Below are 22,799 nucleotides of genomic sequence, written 5' to 3'. Positions count from 1 at the left end.
AAGTAAAGTGTCTGCATCCGGTTGCATTTTGCACTTTTATGCAAGTGGCAGCCCCAATCCCCGATCCCCACCACCACATCGTTTACCCCTTACCAATCAGCAGGAGGTGGTGTGGGGTTTGTCAACATAAATAGCAGCACCGCACCGCAACGCACCTCCCCCATCACCATTCCCATTCCCCTTCATCGTCTCTTCCGTCTGGCCAGGCAATCTCCTCTCCTCGTTTATGCGTGGGGCGTTATATCTAGTATATGGGTGGGAGGGGCAAGTAGGGGGTGAGCGGATGGCCTCGTATATATTTTCGCATTTTGTACGTGCGTCACCGTGTCAACCGCAATGTCCTCTCGCTAGCCCCTACGCAACCCCCTCACTCGCTCGCAGGGACACTGTGATGGGACCCAGCGACCCAGCGACCCACGACTACGACTACTTGCCCTGGCCCGTTTTGCGGCTGGGTTGGTTGTTTGCCCTGGCACGTTGATGGCCATACATAAATACAGTTACATATGTTTGCATTGCGGCCAGATACTTCACCGCCACTCCACTCACCCGCCTGGCAGGTCCCTTGCCTGGACCCACCCTACTCATCTCGTTAAAATTTCTCATTTCCGTTAGTTTGGTTGTTGCTCTTGTTGTACTCATTTTTTCACATTTATATTTTGAAATTTGTCTTTCACATTGCATTTTACGTTTTACGAATTTTAATTAAATGGCCAGCAAATAACAAAAACAAAAGTAGAGCTGCCTGCTTTTTGGGCTGCAAATTAAATGTTTTGTAAACGTGTTGCAATTTCGGCAAATACAAAAAAAGAGTGAATTTTATGTTTAGTAGATAATTGGGAAATGAAATCCAAGATAATTAAGTCCCTTTTTAGCACTGCCAGCTTTGGGAAATTTTCATGAAAACTTTTGCTATGTTTTCGTTTATATTCATTCTCTGAATTTTGAGCTGCATTACTGGGAAAGATTTTATGTGCCAAATAAATACGATTAGACTTTCAATGAGGAATGAAATTAATCTCTGTGCTTTATATGCGCAGCTTGTTTTTCCAGAAAAAAAAATAGTAAACTGAAATGGAGTAATACAGAAATTTCGTACCTTTTTTTCTCACTATTTTTCGTTTTAAAATATCCATTAGATGAAGCTCTCTCTTTTGTTATGTTAAAACTCAGACATAAAACTCTATTTTCGGCTTATTTTTATTTTAGTAATTTATATGTTCCATTTTGTTTTACTTGTTCTGCTTTTGGAGTGCATTTTGAAGAGATAACTTTTTCTTAAAGAGATATGTAATTTGTAGCCTAATGGGAAAAAATCCATTAATTTTAACTCTCTCTAAAAAAATACTTAAAATAAATTCACAGTCGTTCCTTTTACTATTTCTATTTTCTGCACTTTGATGAAAAACCTGTAGAGATCAATAGTAAAAGTAATTGATATACTCGTAAAAATCCTCGTATAATCTTTTGCCCCATTGTTTGCCACATTTTTTGGGGCACTTCAAAGGTGACTTGTGCATAGATTAAAAGCATAAATTATATGACATTTCTTTGCTTTATTTTTAAAGAGACTTTAAGCATTTTTAAATCCTATAAAACATAGAAAATTTCTCATTATCTAACCCTTTACTTCTTCTGTGTTTTTGCAGTGCTAAACAACTTGAAATTTACAATTCCCCTGGGTACCGAGCGGAGTGGAGTGTGGCGCCTGTAAATTGGAAAGCAAAAATGACGCAGCCACGCACAAGGCAACATCTACAGCAGCAACAGCAGCAGCAGAAACAAAAAGAGAAAAAACAACAACAGCAACAACAACAACAACAAGAACAAATGCAACAAAATATACAACAACTTAAACAAGAACAAAAACTGCAATTAGAGTCAACTACAAAGGGCCGGCAACGATACAGAGTGGTGGCAATAGAGGCAGCAGCAGTGCCAGTAGAGCAAAAATGAAGCAAAAACCAAAGGAAGAAGAAACGAAAAATTTTCCACACAAATTTGCATTCAACCAAAGAAATACAAAAGTCTAAAACAAAGGGAAAAAGGAAGCCAAGCACATACAAACACACACACACACACACACACACGCACTGACAGCACGGACGACGGGATATTGTACAAAAAGGAAGTTGTGCGCCATCCAACAAAAACAAAAACAAAAAAAAAAGGGGTCAGAGGGCAAGGCAGACACACAGCAGCAGCAGCAGCAGCAGCAGCAGCAGCAGCAGCAGCACACACACAAAACACAAAGGAGAAACGAGTGCATTGTGAACAAATTTTTTCAACGAATTTCCAAATGTCTACAAAAAAAATCTAACAACAAAACAAAATAAAAAGAAAACAAAAAAAGACCATAAGAAATTTTGAAATTTGCTCTGTGATTTTCTATCAGAATGGTTTAACAAATAATCCACATAATAACTATAAATAAATAATATTTAAATATTTATAAATATTGCTAAAACAAAAGAAAACAAAAAAGCATTCCAAAAGCAACAACAAATACACAAAAGAAAAACAAGCTTTAAATCCAAGTAAAAAATTTCTATAAATATTAACAACAACAACAACAAAAACTAAACCAAAAAGTTTATCGATACTTAAAGCTAATTAGTGCAACTAAAGTTAGTTTAAAACGTGCAAAACTGTGAAACGAGTAGGACGGCCATCAACAAAACATAAACCGAACTCCAAACACCATCACCCCACCCCCCCGCAGTAGAGCAATCAGCAGCCATGGACGACATGCCCGATCTCTCGCATTTGACACCCCACGAGCGCATGCAGATCGAGAATGTGCTCATGCGGCAGAAGCAGGAGGAGGAGGCACAGAATGAGATAATGCGGTGAGTTTTCCGCTTTCCCCTTTGCCACAGTGATTGAATTTTTGTTGTTGTTTTATAATGGATTTTCTCTATCTCTGTCTGTGGTGCAGTCGCAAACAGGACGAGGTTGTCACGCTGGAAATGCAAATCAGGCAACGCTCCGAGCAGCAAAAGAAGGCCGGCGTCGAACTGGATGCCACCTGTCACATATGCCTTAAGACCAAATTTGCCGATGGCGTTGGACACATTTGCCATTACTGCAACATACGCTGCTGTGCCCGTTGCGGTGGCAAGGTGACACTACGCAGCAACAAGGTGAGTGTCGAGTAGTAAAGCCCATTCCCATACCCCCATTTGACAGCTGACTGAATTGAATCTTTCGCTCTCTGGAGTGTGTGTGTGTCTTCTGCCTTCAGACCCCATCAGACCTTAGACACTCGCTCGCGCGTGGCAGCAAGTAAATGCCTTTTTGGGGGTCCTTTTTTTTTTGGTTAGAGTACAGCCTCATTTTCCGCTCATTGATAAATAGGTCGGCGTTGCCAACAAACGCCAACGTCTGACGCCAATATAGCTGGCGACTGGCGGACCCCTAAGCAGCCATCACTCATACGCCCCATTGCCCCCGGTGGCAGTGCCCATTTCCATTGCTTGTCGCTTGTTGCCAACTGTCCCAAGTGACGCGTAGTGCGCGCATAAATAAACGGCCACAGTTTCCTCCACCCATCGAATGGGGGGGAAGGGGCACAGATAATTGGCGAGCGAGGCGGCAACCGAGTGGGTGAGCTCCATGAGCTCTGGGGACACAACGTCTTGGTCCCCACTGGCTTAGTGGCGCCTCAAAATTTGACACGCATTATTTACTACAAAATTGTTGTTGGGAGATAAGCTGGAATATAGGCCTTTGAGTGGGTTCATACTAAAGGTCAGAAGATCACAGAATAATAGCTTTTATTTTGGGATATTTAATGGAATTTCATGTACAAATGGAATGAAAGAAATTTAGTTTGAAAGGCCTGAGGAAACTGCTTGTACTTTAATCAAAGTCTATAAAATATCAAGAGGTTTCGACAGGAATAAGTTCCATTTAAATGTTCGGTCGATGCTGGGTGCTGGGGTGCTGCTACTTTATTTCCCTTTTTGGGCTTGCCTTCTGCTACTCGGCTTCGTCTGTTCGTCAATGCCTTGGGCAGCTGAGTCGGTACCCAGAATTCAGCAACAATATGCACATGAATCGGCCATGTGCAGAAAAGAATCTAACAACAAAATACACAATAAAGTCTTTGGCGATGCTCACAAGGAAAAACAATATACTCGTGTGAATGGTCTTTGATATAAGCCTAAGGGGATAGCTCCATAAGAACCTCAATTCCAGGCGAAAACGCAACTGACTTTGTGCCGCTGAGGAGTGTCATGAAGCGCGCGACAGGTATAGCTCAAAGGGTGATATACAAGCAGGTGAAGCATCTTAAGCGTGTTTTAAGAGCTCCAATAACTTTCATAGTTCTTGAATAATTACGTTTCAACTGAGAATTCTTTCATGCAACGTTTACACGTGACTGGCAGCATTCCAATCAGTTATTGAATGAGAGAACCATTCACTAGAGAACTTCCTACCTCCCAATCGATGAGCATACACTCTCTCTCTCTCTCTCTCTATCTATCTCTCTCTGTCTCTCTCTATCTCTCTTGCTTTTTTTGGCATTGGAATACCTTTCAACGGTCTATAGACTTCTAAGTCGCACATCCCGCAGTGCATATACCCCCGCCGCCCCTTGCAGTGCATCGCATTTCAATTACATTTTATTTTTTTTTTTCAATTTTTTATTTAACTCAGTGAACCGTGCCCGTTCGGGGGTTCCGGTTCTCTTTCCCGCCGCGAGCTTATCATCTGCTGGCCGTGTTGCCAAACGTTTTTCCATCGTTGAACTGCTGCCAAAATGTCACACAACCTCAGAGACGAAGGCAGATATGCCAGATGTTTCAACAGGGGGGGGTGTCGGTCCCCTGAGAAGGAGGCGGGGTTCTACTTTCGTTGGGCTTTGGGACGATGGGCAGGCGGTAGTAGGATGGGGTGTCGCTTATAGAATTTCAATTGGATTTACAATGGGACGACGAATCGGAATATTTCGCTGTGGTGTCCACAAGCTTGTGCCACGAAATATCACCGATATGTGGTACCATTGGAAACGCCTCAAATTTAATCGTGGATCCAAATAGTCTCCCGCACGTACAATGTGAAAATTCCAGAAGCCAGCAAAATACTCGAGAGGTAAACGCTCCACGTAGGTGACCATGCGGATGTTCCAGTTCCAGAAATGCCACATTTTCGTCCTGAAATAGAGCAGGGTTCCGGCTGCAGGTCCTTCCTGTGGCTCCTCATGTCCCTCCACATCATCCGCAATCGCAAGCAGATCGTTCAGTGTTGCCTCTTCCATATTTCTAAATTTATTTTTACAGTGTCCTACAGTTCGATTTCAAGAGACAAAAAATATTGATTGAAGTGGCAATGATAAAATGTTCACCCCTGCTGTGTTTCTTTTTGTTAGGTGATTTGGGTGTGTATACTCTGCCGCAAGAAGCAGGAGCTGCTTTCCAAGACGGGCCAATGGATCAACAAAACAGGAGGCCAACAGGACGGTTTCATCCGCCGCATCGAGCCCGATGGCAGCAGCGTGAGTACAGCGCTACATTTGAAGGCAAAAGGCAAGGCCTATAAAATATATTTCTGTACTCTTTCCTCTAGGACATCTCGCAGCAGGCCATTGTGGATCCGCATGACACGACGGATAAGCGACCCAAGCTGGAGCGTACGCGCAGTGCCGCCGAAAAGGAGAACCTGCCCATGCAACGCGCGGGCAGCATGCTACGGAGGCAGTACTCGCAGCAGGAGCAGCCCACGAATCGCCGTTTATCCATCTCGGACAGTGGCATGGATCCTATGATGAGCCCGGGGCAGCATCAACAGCATCAACAGCAGCAGCAGCAGCAGCACCCACAGCAGCAGCGTGGTCGCATGCAGCCCATGAATCCGCAGCAGTCACAGCAGGGATACGGGGGCTATGGCATGCAGCAGCAGCAGCAACAGCAGCAGCAGAGATCGGGTGGGGCATATCCAGAGGATGATCCGCGTTACTATCAGGTGGAGTAAAGATAAAGCTTTCTCTTAGTTTATATCTTATGACTATTTACCCCACCAAAAAGGGCGAACTGGATGGCTTAATGAGGCAACATCCACACCTGGCGCATCCCAGCCAAGTGCAGCCGCAACATTCGCAACAGCAGCAACATCCACAACATCAGCAGCATCCGCAGCATCCGCAGCAGCAGCAGCAACAACAGCAACAGCATCTCATGCCGCAACAGCAGCTACGTCAGTCACCGCAGCAACATCCACAAACGCAGCAGCAGCAGCAGCATCCGCAGCAGCATCTACAACAGCAGCAACAGCAACAGCACGCACAGCAGCAACATTCACAGCAGCAACAATTTGCGGCGCGACAGCAAACGTACCAGGCACAGATACACACACCACCGCAATCCCACATGCAGCAGCAACAGCAACAGCAGCACCAGCCCCAGCCCCATCCCCATTCGCAGCAGATGTCCATGTCCCAGCAAATGGTTGGCGGCTACCAGAAGGCGCCGCCGCTGACTCGCAACCTGACCATCAGCGGGGGACATGCCATGGATAGCAGCACCTACGGCCAGCATCAGCAACAGCATCAGCAGCAACATCGTAGGCCGCAGTATGCCTCACAGCAGCAGCGATCCTTTAGCAGTTCGGAGGAAGAGTTTCAGAATCAATTGCTGCAGGCACAGGCACAGGCAGCAGGGGCAGGAGCCACTGTCAGTGCGGGCTCCGATTACGATGGTGAGTTGAAACGTTTTGTCCAATTTGGATCTCTCGCTCTGTTTGTCTCTGTCTCTCTGTTGTTCTGTCCCCCCGCTCTTTGATTACCTGAGCGATCTACTCTCTCTCTCTCTCTGTCTCTCTATCGCTTCGAATTTTAATGCTCTCTTAATGTCCCATCCAACCACGTGGCTACAAGCCGCAATCAATTGACGTTTTACTTCAAAAAATTTCACTATCTCTCTCTCTCTCTCTATCTAATTTTAACTGAAAACTGTCTTTGACTCGCTCGCTCAAAATAACAAAAAAAAAAAAAACTACCAAAAATTCAAAAAAAAAAAATTAGCACTCTCTCTCTCTCTTGTCTCTCATTGGTGCGTTGTCTTTTTCTTTGGCTAAGTTTTTCCACAGCCAGTAATTGATGTGTTTTTCCAAACAAAAAAAAAAAAAAAAGAAAATCAAAAATCTTCAATGTCTTAAAACTTTAGTTTTCCTCACACTTTGATTTATTTGGTGTAAATATTTAATGTTATTTTTTTTATTTTGTGTACATACATTTTGCATATCTTTATGTGTTCTTTAAACCCTTTAAATGTTTTCTAAGTTAGACCCTAAGTTAAGTTCTTAGGCGTAAATTGTTTAAGCTAGATTTAAGCTCTTAAAGACTGCAACTTAAATTTTCGCACTTTTATTCGGTGCGGGGGAAAATGCGGGAAATTTAAGCAGCTAACTGCAGAAAGTTTGCCCACAGACCGAGTTGCCTGCAAAATGCCGGCGGGCTATAAAAATAGAGAGCAGAGCGCACATGCATGCGGTACACTGCAAAAAACAAGGTGCGGGCATCAACTACAACTTCAAAGAAATCTTAAGCTTAATATTAGAGTTAGTTTACATTTTGAGATAAAATATTAGCTCAAAAAAAGAAGAATAGCCACAACTAAGACTCTCTCTTACTCTCTCAGTGTGCGCGTATTCTCATGAAATATGGAATTTTTCCCAACCTACTTTTAAATGGGCAAATCTAGACTGAAGTTGTGCATTTGTTTCGGGTCAACTAAATACTGAGATACTACTCTTGTTTCTGCCAGTGTATAAATTCGCGCATATTTGCACACACGTGCAATGAAAGAGTACGAAGAGGAAGCAGCAGCAGCAGCAGAAGGAGGAGGAGCAAGTGGCGTAGCAGAAGCAGAATGGAAAGTAGAACGAAGAATGTTTTGTAGCGGAAACATTTCGATGCGCTTATCTTTGGTGGTGTTTGGGGGGAGGCCAAGGCACTTGACTCGACGCTCGACGCTCGACAGCAGGCAGCCGGCAGCGAATCTGTATCGGCAAAGGATGAAGTGCAAAAAGAGTGGAAAAAAGAAGAGGTAGAAGTAGCTGAAAAAAAAATAAAAATAAATTGTTTACAGTGGGGGAAACTGAAAACGTAAACGAAAACGAAGCGACCGCGCGACAAGTGCGCACTTTTGGACGCTGCATACTTTTAGGCACTTTTGTTGTGCCGTTAAATGCAATCAGCATAAATTATAGACCAGGCCAAAAACGAAATGGGGAGGTAGGAAGTAATGGAATAGTGGGACCAAAGGAACGAAAGGTGGGATAGTGGAGCAGCAGCAGCAGCACCAGCACCAGAAACGATAGGTAAGAAAGGTAGTAAAGGAAAGGAAAGTATGGCTGGGGGTGGTAGGTACAGTAGGCCCCGGGAAGGTATAAAAGGAAAAAGGAAGATGTGCCGGGCGGGCCGGGCATGAAGGTTGCCTGCCTGCCTGCCTGCCTGCCCGCTGCACACAGCTGACCCGAAAACACATTTTCCAACAAACAAGCAGCCAGCATGAGTGAGAGGGAGAGGGAACCCTGAACGACAAGCAGCCTTTCCTTTTTGGCAGCCACCACAAAACATCAAGAAGTTGGCCAAGCAGCTGCACTTGGCCAATAACTGCGGGGGACGCAGTGGCAGGGTGCGAGTGGGAAGGGGGGTGGAGAGGCTGTCCTGTCCCCATGGTTGCGCTCTTCTTCTGCACTTCATGTATTTTTTTTTGGTGTGTGTGAAAGATGCGACGGGGCGATGCTTGTCAAGTGCGAGATGCTGGGGCAAAATTTATTATCCTAATTAGAAAGTTTCTTGTTGGCACTTGCTGGTGCTGGTGCTGCTTCTGCTGCGGCTGTTGCAGTTGCAACATCCAAACCAAACCCAAGCCTTGTGGGGAAGGGGGGGGGGGGCATTCCCTGCTGCTGCTACTGCTGCTGCTCCTGCTGCGACAAGAGACTTTTCTGTATGGCTGTGTAGCGCCTACAAGTATGCAACATGCGGCGCTGGTGATTTAAATTTTTTGATTGCTGCACATTAGCGCGCAAGTTTCTGGCAAGCATGTTGCACTTGCCCCACTCCACAACTCCCCCTCTCTCTCTCTCTCGCTCTCTCTCTCTGCCCAGCTGCTGTCATTTTTCAATTTCCTCCAGGCAAACTAGCATATAATAATTATTGATTTCAACTTTGGCCTCCGCCACACCGTGTGCCACAGAGTGTGTGGCATGAAATTACGCGCACAAAAGTTGTGTCTCCCCTACCCTCACGCTGCCCTTCTTCCGTTCCTGATCTGTGTGGTGTGTGTGTTGTGTGTGCAACCAGGCCGATAAGATGGCTGGGCACCTGGTGGCAAGTTGAGGGCCAAGAGCTTATGTCTTCTCAGTGTTTTTCTGCTGTAAATTATGTGTGGCAGGGGCAGTGTTGCGAAAAACTTATGTCTGCTCCTCAGTGTTGTAAATCAAATGTCAGTGTTGCAGAATGATAAAACCAAAAGAAAACAAAAACAAAAAACAAGTAAATAAATTTCAAGAAAGAGGAAACAGAAACAGGAACAGCGAGTGGGTGTGAATGTCACTGAATGCCACAGTCTGAGTGGGTGGTATGCATTGGGCGGTACATGCCTCAGTCTGAGTGGGAGTGGGAGTGCGAGTGTGTGGCGTGTGTGTTGTGTGGGTGCCAACTCGCATGTTCTCGGTGCAGCTGCACTCAGCGGGCCCAAGCCCGAAAAACCCACCATAGCCGCCGACACGCGCCTCCGCCAAAACCCAACACTTTGTTGCCAATTCACAATGAACGCGCGGAGCGGCACGGTGGCGGTGGCACGGCCCCCAAACGTCATGCGTTGGAATGCGCTTTCCATCGGTCTTGGAAAATTCCCACACACAAAAGTGCCAGCGCATGCGCTGCTCTGGCACTGCACCCCTCCACACCTCTCTCTCTCTCTCTTTTACACCTCTTACATATTCTATGGTTTTGTAGGAGGGAGGGTGGCAGCAGCAGCAATGACAGCAGCGGTCGCAGCAGCAGCAGCAGCTGATGTTCCTGTAGAAGAGCGCGCGTAAAAGCAACAACAAAATTTGTAGTTGAACTTGAGATTTTTCTGTGCGGGAAATGTTGTGTATTGTTGTTCCGGCGGAACCAGTTGGAATGGAACTTCTTTTGCGAATTGAACTAGTTCTTTTGGGGTAAATCTAGGTAAAGTTAATTTGTAAAGCTAAATTGTACTTTTAATGGGCATAATTATGTGCAGACAGTTTTGTTGATTGCTAAATACATTTAAGGCAAATAACTTCAGGAAGCAGCAGGCCTCAAATTCAATATTAAGTAGGGTACACTTATGTATCATAATTCCCCCATGTGATGCGATAAGTTATCGTACTTTTAGACGCACTTTCTCTAGACTCATTCTGCCAGAATCCTCATTAGGCTTTGTTTTATTCAACTGCAACTAGTTCCATTGATGTTTGAAGCCAATGTTGTGGCAACTATTTATTTTCTAGTGCTCCAAATTACATGAAACACTCTCCAACTATCTCTATGTACCAATGAGATAGAGAGGTACCCCCTGTAGCTCTTCCAAATCAAAAACTGAACCCATTACTTGTGCAACTGCGTCACGTTTGTCATTTGGCTGTCGATTTATTGGACTTTAGACCCTAGACTCTTCATGCTCCACTATTTATTGTGCACTCCTTACTCTCCTCCTATGTCCCACGCCCCGTCCTGAAATGCAACCTGCCACACGACGTCATTTCATTCAGTGCATTTTGTGCTGCTCAGTGCAGCGTCATGCTCTTTACTACGAAACCAACAACTAATGCAAGTTGCAACCCCACCCCCAACCGTATCAACCTAAACCCACCATGCAACCAACACGCGCGCGCCTACGCTGCACCACCCCCGCCCACACCACACCACACCACACCACACCAAACCATGCCACACCATGCCACCCAGCAGCAGGATAGGCACCCTCCCCTTGACTGGAAAGCAAAGACAAACACGTTGCTTTTGCCTCTGTTTTGCCTTGAAGGTGGGCAAAGGCAGTGCAAAGACAAACACAACACGAGAATGGAGTCCAGTCTTTGGCCCACCCACCCGTACTCCCCTGTAGAGCAACCCGCTGACCCCAACGGTGGGGCAGCAGCTGTCAATGTTATCGCTGCTGGCGTCGCAGTGGCCGCTGCAGTCGGCGCTGGCTGTGGCTGTGGCAGCAGCAGCAGCAGCAGCGTGGCCACGCGCTTAACTTTATTTTTAGTTCGGGACTGGAAGCGCCATGGGAAAGTGCCCCTAACGGTGTGGCGGCAGCAATCGCGTTGTAACATTGTTATTGGAAAATGTGTTGTAGGCTCTCGCTCTCCTCCAGCGAAAGAGAACCGAACGGAACGGAACGGCTGACTGAAAGTGAGACTGAGACAAGCAGCAAGGGAAAGCTGCTTCGGCTTCTGCTTCTGCTTGTGCTGCTGCTGTAGGGAAAAGGCTGTAGGAAATGGCAGCGTAAAAGCAAAAATTCCATTGAGATTTTTGGTATGAAATCGAAACGAAATTAGTTTTCGATGAACTTTAAAGGCGAGTAAACACACTGGCCGCAACGGACCCGCTCACGCATGTGGCACGTGTGTGGCAAGCAAATCAACAAAAAACAAAAAGAAAAAACCAAAATACTACAAAATACACACACCGAATAAATAGCACGAAAGCAATGCATGAAAATCAAATAAATAAAATGTACAACAAAATAAAATCAAATATTTATAAAATAAAATAAAAGTGTGCAAAAAGTGAGAAAAAGAAATTGAAAGCGAAAGCAAGCGAAAGCAAGCGAAAGCAAGCGAAAGCAAGCGAATGGCAAATGGCGAGAAAGTGAAAGAAAGGGAAAACCCTTCGCTGCTATTCCTGTGTGCTCTGTGTGTGCTCTGTGGGCCATGTGAAATGTGAAAGTCGTGCTAAAAATAACCTTGGTGTGCAAGTTTTTTGTTGTACAAGTAAAATTAGCAGCAAAAGCAGCTGCCTGAAATGAATCCTGGTGGCTGCTGGCAGAAGTCGAAGCGGGAAAAGGAGTTTCAGTCGTACGGCGTTTAGCCCCCGGGAGAAATCTGTTTAACAAATTGCACTTAATTGGCCATGAGGCCACCGTGAATAATTGAGAGCTTTGACATTGAGCAGCAGCAGCAGCAGCAGCAGCAGCAGACAAGGCTAATTGGCTGTCACAGAAATACATAAAACAACAGAAAACTATAAATACATGAAAATCCAATGAAAAAGTGATTTAAATAAAATCTAAATTTGAATTTTAATAAAAAGTGAAAAGAGCAAACCTCGAGAGAGGATAAAAGGTAAAAAGGTAAACGCAACCTTGAAGCCGCTTGAAATCTGTTTAATTGAGCGAATCCTAAAAAAGGCAACGCAAATTTGCTCTTAAATCAGTCAATCGACTAACAAATACACTGCGCAAATTGTGGCGCCCATTGGACGCTTTAGCATATGGCCAGCCCACTCAAAAAACCTCGGAAAACCCACACAAAACCACCCACATGAAGGGCCTTCCTACACACACACACACACACACACACACACACACCACTCGAAGACAGACATCAAGGCAGAGGCAGAACCAAAGCCAGAGCTAGAGTAAACTCAATATTATTGTTTTATTTTCCTAGAGCAAAATGCTCGATTTGTTTACTGTACAGCCACGCAATTTCTTCTCCTATTTGAGGGTGTGTTTCCCAAGTATTCCCACCTGAGCTTTAACTGTGTGTGAGTGTGTGTGTGTGTAGGTGTACGTGTAGGCCCGCTGCTTACATGTCTCGCAATTTGTACAGCAAATTAGGCAACACTGCAGCCAATAGCCAAATGTGAATAAAAACCACGAAAAAAAATGGAAAAATTCTAAGAATAAAATCGAAAGAATAAAAACCAAAGGATATTCCTATTCCAACCATAAAAACCACAAAAAACGGACACAAAAACCCAACTGAATTAAAACAGAATTAAAATCAACCAAAAGATAAGCAAAGAAAAAGCCGAGTTTAAGGTGAGTGTCTGTCGGTTGCAGTTGGTGAACGCTTCTCCAGATTGCACCCACAACAACAACTACAACAACAACTACAACAAACCAAAAGAACAACTGCCACACACTAGCCTACACAGCCTTAACCAAAACCCACCACCCCACCTACAACAACCAATCAACCAACACCAAAAAACGCTTAGACAGCCAAAAAAAAAAAAAAGGAATATTTAAATGCAAAATGCAAATAGATTTGCGCACAGAAAAAAAGCTTTAGCGTGCATTCAACAACAACAACAACAACAACAACAAAATGGTATGGTCCATGCCAAAAAATCTAAAACCCTGCAGAAAACAATCAGAATCACAGAAACAGAAACAGCAACACAGCAGCAGGGACCAACAGCATTGGGATAGGCAATAGAAATCTTTAAAGCTTTGGGGTGGGAGGTTTACACAAAGAGAAACTTGATTGTGACATTCTGAAAATTCTGTAGTCTAGTATGCCAAAGAGTGATGATGGTATGATATATAATTGGGGTGTAAAAGATGGTGAAACATACCGAAAGCTTTCATCAAACTTTTAGGAACCCATTAAAGTACAAGAAGAACGATTAAATATGCTTCAACCCTAACGGAACAGACTGGCAGGTGCTTCAGGAGTCATGCAACCCTTTTAAGTAACTGCTAGGCTTTGAAATTGTCTTAAATTAAATGAAATTCATATATACGTAATTGCTTAAAACCAAAAGATAGTCTCAAAGTTATTCAACTACTGCACAAGTTACTTCTCAGACGAGCTTGAGGGTATGCTTACTTTCAAAATACTTAACAATTATCTAGAAATAATTTTAATGTTGAATACCCCTGCAGCAACATATTCAAGCCACATTGAGCAGGGGAGCAGCATTCAATTGGAACCTCAAATGCTGCCTATTAAGAGGGATCTAAATCTAAAGATCTGTCAGTCTCGCTCTCGCCCCCTCTCACTTTCAGTCTTCCCTTCGCAATCCTCATACGATTAGCTGCAAATTTTTGTACGAAATGAATTACATTTTCGATTAAACACAGCAAATCAATAGACCACCAAATTGAGTGAAGGGTCTGTAGGGGGGATAACAGGATGAAGAGCAATAAAAACCCAAAAAAACAAACAAAAAAAAAAAACACCATACAAAATGGCAACCACAACATCAACGCGAAATGTGTCGCATATGGGCGCTGTGACCAGGCTGTGAATAAGTAAATATAGACCGCATTTGTGGGTGCTTACGGATATGGATATACGGGACTACAAGTACGAGTATGTGTGTGTGTGTGTGTGTGAGTGAGTGTTTGACTATTTTAAAATGTGACCAACTGACGAGGCGGGGAGGAATGGGATGAATTTAATTAAAACGTTGACCAACACACCAGTTGACGTTGACGTTGGTCGCTTCACTGTTGCTGTTGTTTTTGTTGTTCGTTTGCATGTGCAACTGTGCGTATGAGTGACATTAATGCGAACATTGAGGCCTGCCAGGAGAAGGAGAACGGAGGCCAAAGGCAAAGGACGCCAACGCATGTTGTGCGTGTGCGGAGGTCCCTTCTCTCTCTCTCTCTCTCTCTCTTTAGGTGTCCTCCCTTCTCTGTCCCTCTAGGTGTTTGTTTGTGTGTCTCCTGTGTGTGTGTGTGTTTGTCGTAGTCCCTGCTGCTTCTAGGTGTGTGTGTGCTCTATGTTTGTTTTTGTGGTTGTTTGTGTGTGCTATTTATGCGCCTGCGTCTGTCTGTGTTGGTGGGTGTATGTGTGTGTGCGTTGGTTTAAAAATAGCACAAGCTACTGATGCTCCCTCCTGCTCCTGCTCCTGCTCCTGCTGCTGCTCCCTTTGCTCCCTGCTTCCTACTTCCACTGCTGCTCCCTCTGCTGCCGATGATGATGATGATTTTAGTGTCCTTTTGCCAGCCCAACGCCCATTACACCTACATACCCACCTCGACCCACACTCCTACGCTCTGACCCCCTCCCACTCCCCTCCCTTTGCCTGTCAGGCAAAAACTGGCTTGAATTTATGGCCAAAAATATAAAGCAGGAAGCAAGCAAACACACACACACACCCACCCCACACACCAATGTAAACTTAGTTTGATTTTTCGTCTGCGTTTTGTGTTGGTGTTTGTTGTAATTATTTTGCGATTGCACAATGCACGATGACTGTGCAGAGATTGGGAAAAGATAACACCAACAACAATAGAGACACCAACAACAAACACAACAGCGACACCAATAAAATCACCAACAGAAACAGCAATGAAGCAAATAGCAAACACCAACAGTAAAAACAACTAACAAAAAAAATACCAACAGCAACAGCTAAACCTACACCAACACTAACACCAATTACAACAACACAAACAACAATAACAATTACAACAACACCAACGCGGAGCATAGGCGTCGGGCACAACAACAATAGAAAAGGTCGCCAAGGGACAGAAATGACCGTGTTTTTGTATACTTTATTGATTTTTGCTTTCTCCTTTTCTTAGTCTGCGCCTTTGCACACACCCACCCCAACCCATTGTCGCCTCTTGCTGCCCATCTACCTCGAACAGCCCCCTCACCTCTTCAGTGTAGGGTCTCGCCTGCAATTGTGCGTGTGGTTTGCCTGCCACTCGCTTCCCAAAATAATTTACTTTACTTTTGTTTTGTTTTATTTTCTTACCTTCTTTTGTTTACATTGCTGTTGCTTTTGTTGCTTGTACATACATATATACATATGTATGTAATTTTTGGTGTAGTTTCTTTTTTTCTGTTTTGTTGTTGGCCATTATGCGCACAATAAACGTTTTGTATCGTGACCAAAGTCAAATGAAAGTATGCCAGGGGTATGGCCCACAAACACGAGTGTATGTACGTGTGTGAATATCTCTCTCTGTGTATGTGTGTGTGTCGGAAAACTAGTTCTTTTTTTGCACCCAAGGCGATTGTCTGAGTGGAGGTTTCGCTTTCGTATGCGTGTGTGTGTGTGTGTAAGCATTTGTTTTTAAAGAAATTGTGGCAAATGCGTTGCCTACTTTTCAGGGGCAGAAAAATTAAATACGACATTTTTGTTAATTGTAAAAATTGTATCAAATTTTTGTAAAAAAAATAAGAAGCTGCTTTTAGCTTTTGGGACACCCCAAACACAATCATTTAGTAAACTAGTTCACCCAGAAGCAATCACTTAGTGAACTAGTTGCAGACAAGAACCAACACCGACACACAAAGTCCTTATCGTAAATTAGCATTAGAAATATATAAGTAAGCTCCATATTAAGCTAAATTTAGTGAGTTCCCCTTCAGAACTAGTTCAAGGTTCACCTGAAGGACAAGCTCATTTATTGCTCATATTTTGAACTAGTTTAAGTATTTAAACGCTAGTTTAAGTCTACTTAAATCACTTTTACCAATCGTAATTCTTTTTTGTGTGCTATTTTTTTCATATGTGTGTTCTCCACTCTTTCTCTCTCTCTCTCCCCCTCTCTCTCTTACTCTCTGAACTGTCCCTCAACCAAAAATCTTGCCCGCCACAAAAACCACTATACTATTATGCAAACAAAAATATTCCCATTCCCCTTTCTAAATGTACAAAAATTTCAAATGAAAAACAATCAAAAATTATACTAAAAAAACCACAACCAAATAGCAGGTAATTTTGGCGGCGTTCAAGGTGTCCAAAAAGTTCTCTCGCCCGGCGATCTACAGATTCATGCAAATGTAAGCAAAAAAGAAAAATTTCTAAAGAAAACCAAAAAAAAAAACAAAAAAATTAAATTTGAATGTGTGTGTGTGTCTCTTGTTTATATATTTATATTTATTTCTTATAAGTTGAATCAATGTCCACAAAAAAAAAAAAAACAAAACAAAAAAAAAATACCGAATTCAAGGAATGTATACTGTTTGTTTCCGTATATGTTGTTTACTTTTACCAAGCACTGTCGTCTAAAAAAAATCCCACACACTTTCTCTCACCAATCTTCTACCCCGTCAACGCCCCAACACTCGCCCTAGAATTTTTTGAACTTGCAAAGCATTTGTTTTCCATGATTATTATTATAATATAATGATGATGATTATTCTCTGTGCTCTGTTCTCAATCATCACTTGATTTATATCTCTCTCTGTCTCTTGATTACTTACACTGTCCACACTCCACTGTCCACTTTCCACTCTCTTTCCACACACACAATCGTTTGGCTGTGAACACGTTAATTAAAGAGAATTTTTACTACCAATTCCAACACACTATTTGTATACGTTACGTTTTCTGCCTACGTTTTATTTATACTTTTTGACTTATTCTGTAAATGTGAAACCAAAAACCAAAAATGAAATTTCAAAAAACAAAAAAAAAAAGAATACTTGGAGAATAATTTGCATGGATATCGTAACGCTGTTTCCTGTTTTCTCCTTACTACAAAATACAAAAACAGAAATGACGCTGCTTAACACACACCACCACAACACACACGAACACAGTTTACACTGTCCAACCAAGTCATAGACGAAACATATAGGCCACCCTTGAGATACCCTTAAAAATAAACTTAATGCTCTTGCAACTTTTAGCCAACACAGATAAGTATTTGAAAGCCCCCCAACCTTTAAGCCAGGCACCCCAACCCTGAGTAATCTAGAGCACACAACCCGCAGATACCAGACCAAGCAAATCCTTGGCACTTGTAGCTCTAAATCGTAGGTCTACTTATGATATCCATATACTTACTTAGCTTACTCATACTAGTACATCTAACTAACTAAAACACTGAGAAAACATGCCACAGGATAAGTCTACTCGATCCACACCGCCCGCCCCCTACCCCCCACCGTTTACGTATTTATTTCGAATTAATATCGTACTTTTTTGCTTTATCAAACCATAATTTTCCAAGACAAGCAATCGATTAATATTTATTTTTAAACATATTTTAAACAATTCGAAAAGGACAACAAACTAATGCGCAGGCAAGCAGCGAAGTACCCCATAAAATCCAGAGCCCACAAATTCGTTTCTCTCTCTCTCTCTCTGTTTCCTCTGCAAATCAATTGTAGAATCCAAACCCCCGCCGCCCAAACCATTAGAGCAATCACCCCCTTGTACACCTCTACATCATCATCTACTACCATTCTACAGGCGGCCGTCTACAGGTGCGCACCTCAGTGGATCCCTGGCGCCAGCAGCGAAGCCTCAACGAGCGCGATCTACTGAGCAGCAGTGCCGGCGCCACTTCCAGTGACTACCGCCTGTTGGCGCACACCAGCCAGCGGCTGTACGCGTCGGCGGATCAGCGCGATCGCTACGAGCTGCAGCTGCAGCATCGCGAACGCTTGGAGCAGTATCCGTTGACCAGGACCGCACGGCTTGACGTGCAGCAGCGCAACTCGCTGAATCGCACCAATCACGAGCGACAGTTCGGCGTAGGCGGAGGCGGAACAACGACTGGCGGGGTGACTGGTGGTGCTGGCGCCTACCGACGTGCCCCGCCCTTGGCCGCAACCGGTGGCGGTGGTAGCAGCAGCAGCAGCACCAGCAGCAGCTACTATCCCCAGGGCCAGTCCAAGCCACAGATTGTGATCGGTTCGGGAGCCTATGATCGTGGTGGAGGCACCATGTCCGCTGATCAGAGCGGCGGCAGCTCGAGGGGCAGCCTGAGCAGAGAGCGGGCCCTGTTGGGAGCCAAAGGCTTGGGCGGTGGCGGTGGCAGCAGCTCTGTCAGCTCCACGGAGGCAGCCTACTGGGATGAGCCCGCCGGAGGCAGCACATCCTCCTCATCGGCGGCCCAGGATTCGCGCCGCTTCACCGAGCGCAGAATAAAGAAGACAGTGCGCTTCGATGCCCACGAGGATGAGGCCTCCATTATGGCCGGTGCCGGAATGATGGGCAGCGGATCATTGCCACCGGTGACCACCATTCTGCCCTCGACTGCGGTGGATGTGGGCTCGGCGACGCTATTGACCAGCGGCAAAATGGGCCAGGGACAGGGACCACCACCCATGGATGGGGCTAGTGCTGGGGACTGGGCACGATGGGAGGCCGAGCGGCAGGGCAGCCAGGATTCGGCTACCAAGGACTCGGGCATCGATACGAGCAGCACCTTCACCAGCAGCGAGGACTCAAACCGCGGTGACGGGCCCAAGGTACAACCCCCAAAAGAGGCAGATCCAAAAGGGGGACCAGAACCAAGAACCAAGAACCCCTCTCCGCATTGCATTGTGTTTGTGTAGAGTCTCTCTGAGTGTGTACTCTCTCTCTCTCCCCCCCCCCCAAAAATCTCTCTTTGCGTCTGTCTGTGTGTGGCCCAACGAAGAACCACGGCGAACCGAAGCGAAGCGAACGATCCAGCAACCTTTCTCTTTAACTTTCTCTCTGTTTGTTGTTCTTTGTCATGTCGCCCGTCCTGCCCCAAAACGCATTGTAGAGACGCCTTAGACTGAAACCCTCAATCCAGAATCCGTAATCCTTAAACCGTAATATCATTTTTGGTTTGTACACTCGCTCGCCCTCCCTCTCTCTCTCTCTGCGCTCTATTCTCCTTGTACTCTCTTGACAATTTTCAGCCACAGAAACAGAAAAAAATCCAAAAATCCAACAACAAAACAACAACATTTTTGCATGCATTTTTTGTGTATTTCTTGCATGGAAATCAAACTCCACTCTCTCTCTCTCTCAGCACACAGCAAAAGCCAGACTACCCTAACTTGCACGTACTGTACCCGTTTTTTGCATGAACTCTAAATGTTGTACCCGTTGACCAACACTGTTTTTTCACTGTAACCTTTAACCAATAATACAACCAATACGCTACACAACACTCCCCCCCGTAATGGGTGGGAGGAATGACTCTTGAAACGTGTGTGTTCTCAACCCAAAACAAAAACCAAAAAAAAATGTTAGGAACAAAACCAAACATGAATGATACTCGTAAATGTGCAAAACCGAACTATCTACTCGTATTTCTATCCTACATCTATGAGCTATGCCTAACTATTCGTAATTGAAAGTAGAAAATGTTTATTAGTATGTAAGAAAAAACTACAAACTACAACCAACGGGAATGAATGTAAAACGAAAAAAAAAAAAAAAAACAAAACAAAAACAAACTTTAAACTGTACAAAATGTTGCTTACTAATTGCTGTTATTTGTTTTTAATACGTTACCCAACTCTATGTGTAAGATTAACCAACTTAGCGTGTAAGTCTCTCTCTATCTGACTCGCTCGCTCTCTCTCTCTCTCTCTAAGAACTTTATGTATGGAACAAATTAATAACTAAAAATTAACCATTTACTACTACTACTTCCTGCATACTGATGGCGCGCCCACAAAAATAAAAAACGACACCCCATCCACGATATCCACCACCGAATTCACACACCGAACAACAACAAACAACAACAACCAAAAATCTATGCAAAATTGACATTGCACGATATATCATTCGTATAATCCGTATAATCACAATCCAACCACCCTGACCAACCACCAACCACCACCACTCCACCCACCACTGTGTTCACCATGTATCAATCGAATCGAATCGAATATCAAATCGATATATATAGAATCCGGTGAATTGGCAAACATCCGCGGATAATACTCGCTTGATTGGGCACATGATATTACGTAAATACTATGATGGGGAAGATATATTAGGCTTAAAGGTCAACGGCGGCCAGCCCATCGGAGGAGGAGGAGGAGGAGTGGGAATAGTAGGAGGAGGACCATTAGGAGCAGGTCCATGCGGTGCTATTGTGGAGAAGGTGAAACGCGGATCGGTGGCCGATCTAGAAGGCCGTATACGACCAGGTAACATTTGCCATTCCAACATTCAATCCATTCGATACTCACTCATACGACACTCTCTCTCTCTCTCTCTATCTGTTCTCTCTCTCTCTCTTTCTGTGTGTCTCTCTCTCTCTCTCGCTCTCTGTGTCGATCACACATCACACCATCACACCACCACATCAACAATCGAATGTCATCGATCGATTTGGATTCATCAGGCGACGAAATCATCGAGTGGAATGGCCGAAATTTGCACAACAAAAGCGCAGATGAGGTCTATGATATACTCGACGAGAGCCGCCTGGACGCGCAGGTGGAACTGATTGTCAGCCGTCCGATCAGTGGCAGTGGCGGCAGCAGTCAGAACGTCAGTCCCAGCAGTGCCTCCAACGCCCACATCAACAGCAGCAGTAGCAGCAGCAGCCAACCGACGGTTCGCCGCTCCTCGGCCAACTTTCCGCACAGCGGCCTGGCCAGCAGCATGGCTGGCAGTGCGGTGGTTAGCAGCGGCGGGCGATATCTACAGCGCAAAGGTACACAGAAAATTTCTCCATTTGTGTGTGTGTGTGTGTGGCTCTGTGCGTTTGAATGTGTGTGATAAAGAGAAAGCTTGGTGGGAAAAGTTCTGGCTTAAATTACACAACTAGTCCCTTGGGCTTGGGTCTCCTTTGAAGGTATACAAATACCCATTTCATTTGAAAGTATCCACACAATTCGAGCTTTATTGTCAGGGAAATAAATCAAACAGAAATAATTGTCTTTAGCAGCAGCAAAGAATTTTACGAATTAAAATATATTTCCCAAAGTCTTCGAGAAACTTTAATTACCATTAAAACGTATACCAAACTAACGACACAAAACCCGACTGAAACCGCAACAGCAATTCAAATTTAAACCAAACTTCAAGCCAATATTCAATCAAAGCCTAACCATATCTGCATTTATCTATGCCTTGTTGTAGCCCCAGCAGTTGAGGCCATTGAAATCCATCGTGATAAGCCGAGTGTTTTGATAACCTCACCCGGCTCGCCGGATATCCACGTAACTGCATCGGGATCGTCGGGCAACGGGGTACGGAGTCAACGTGGCGGCGCCTCGCAGCATATACAGCGCCTGGGACCCAGCCACAGCACTCACAGCCACAGCAGCAGTGGGAGTGGCAGCGTCAGCGGCAGCAGCACCACCAGCAGCGTACACGCAGCGTCCAGCAGCCTTCAAGGCGTCACCGTTGCCGCCGCCGTCGCCGCCGCCTCCGTGTCGAATTCTTCCTCCGCCCAAGGCGGAGGTCTGCACGGCACAACGACGGCGGGCCACCATCATCATCACCATTGCCACCAGCCATTGCCGCCCGCCGCCGCCCACTTGCATGGCATCCACGGTCCCCTGGGCATGGGTATGGGCAGTGGGGCGGGTACGACAACGCAACCGATACCGATCGAGGGGCGGCTGCAGCTGAAGCTCGGCTACGATCAGAACACACTCCAGCTGATTGTGACGCTGGTGTGTGCCACAGGCCTATCCCTGCGCCAGAGCGGAGCGGGCCGAAATCCCTATGCAAAAGTGAGTACAAGATTAAAATTAAAGTCCTGAGGTGTGATTTAATGTATTTCCATTGCCATTTTGCAAGGTGTTCCTTCTGCCCGATCGCAGCCACAAATCGAAGCGACGTACCAAGACGGTGGGCACCACCTGCGAACCACGCTGGGCCCAGACATTCCTCTACTCGGGCCTGCGACGCTGTGATCTTAATGGACGACTGCTTGAGGTGAGTGCCAGCTAGATGAGTACCCTAATTGTTCCTAATTGAGTTTCGGTATGCCCCCCTCTATGCTCAGGTGACGCTGTGGGATTATGTGCGTTATGGGGCAAACGATTTCATCGGCGAAGTGGTCATCGATCTGGCCCATCACATACTGGACGACGAGGCCGAATGGTATCAACTGCAGCCGCATCAGGACACCTCCTATCTCGTATGTCTTGGCCAGGCGTTAACG

At 45.0% G+C, this 22,799-nt stretch overlaps 2 protein-coding genes and 1 long non-coding RNA gene across 21 annotated transcripts in view; 2 read left to right on the top strand and 1 right to left on the bottom strand.

The window, feature by feature from the left end:
• The window catches only part of LOC121403803, a 56,281-nt gene extending 54,069 nt beyond the window's left edge, over nucleotides 1-2,212 (top strand). Inside the window, exon 3 of the long non-coding RNA XR_005968201.1 lies at nucleotides 1,650-2,212. This is a non-coding gene — a long non-coding RNA (uncharacterized LOC121403803). The remainder of the gene's footprint in view (nucleotides 1-1,649) is intronic.
• A 301-nt stretch (nucleotides 2,213-2,513) lies between these two features.
• The window catches only part of LOC111065723 (regulating synaptic membrane exocytosis protein 2), a 40,121-nt gene continuing 19,835 nt past the window's right edge, over nucleotides 2,514-22,799 (top strand). For 6 of the 19 annotated variants that reach the window (XM_041595071.1, XM_041595070.1, XM_041595073.1 and 3 more), the window contains exons 1-11: nucleotides 2,514-2,849; nucleotides 2,939-3,143; nucleotides 5,375-5,500; nucleotides 5,572-5,967; nucleotides 6,030-6,699; nucleotides 18,155-19,158; nucleotides 20,583-20,826; nucleotides 21,024-21,338; nucleotides 21,767-22,365; nucleotides 22,433-22,570; nucleotides 22,641-22,775. In XM_041595071.1, coding sequence (XP_041451005.1) covers nucleotides 2,740-2,849; nucleotides 2,939-3,143; nucleotides 5,375-5,500; nucleotides 5,572-5,967; nucleotides 6,030-6,699; nucleotides 18,155-19,158; nucleotides 20,583-20,826; nucleotides 21,024-21,338; nucleotides 21,767-22,365; nucleotides 22,433-22,570; nucleotides 22,641-22,775 — 3,942 coding nt within the window. In that variant the 5' untranslated portion in view covers nucleotides 2,514-2,739. Of the gene's footprint in view, nucleotides 2,850-2,938; nucleotides 3,144-5,374; nucleotides 5,501-5,571; nucleotides 5,968-6,029; nucleotides 6,700-16,666; nucleotides 16,738-18,154; nucleotides 19,159-20,582; nucleotides 20,827-21,023; nucleotides 21,339-21,766; nucleotides 22,366-22,432; nucleotides 22,571-22,640; nucleotides 22,776-22,799 lie in introns of all 19 variants that reach the window. The other 13 variants (XM_041595076.1, XM_041595077.1, XM_041595065.1 and 10 more) reach the window with 5 other exon arrangements.
• LOC111082107 lies at nucleotides 4,821-5,329 on the bottom strand. The gene has a single exon (XM_022378289.2). It carries the CDS (start codon nucleotides 5,261-5,263, stop codon nucleotides 4,907-4,909), a length of 357 nt encoding a protein of 118 aa, XP_022233981.1. The 5' UTR covers nucleotides 5,264-5,329; the 3' UTR covers nucleotides 4,821-4,906.

The sequence above is a fragment of the Drosophila obscura genome, unplaced genomic scaffold (genome assembly GCF_018151105.1).
Source record: "Drosophila obscura isolate BZ-5 IFL unplaced genomic scaffold, ASM1815110v1 contig_4, whole genome shotgun sequence".
Taxonomy (NCBI): domain Eukaryota; kingdom Metazoa; phylum Arthropoda; class Insecta; order Diptera; family Drosophilidae; genus Drosophila; species Drosophila obscura.
The sequence above is the reverse complement of the archived record's forward strand: the minus strand, read 5'-3'. Positions and strand labels throughout refer to the sequence as shown.

Bases quoted from the DNA above. Each gene is read 5' to 3' on its own strand.
- LOC111082107 (XM_022378289.2), bottom strand. From the start codon at position 5,263: ATGGAAGAGGCAACACTGAACGATCTGCTTGCGATTGCGGATGATGTG.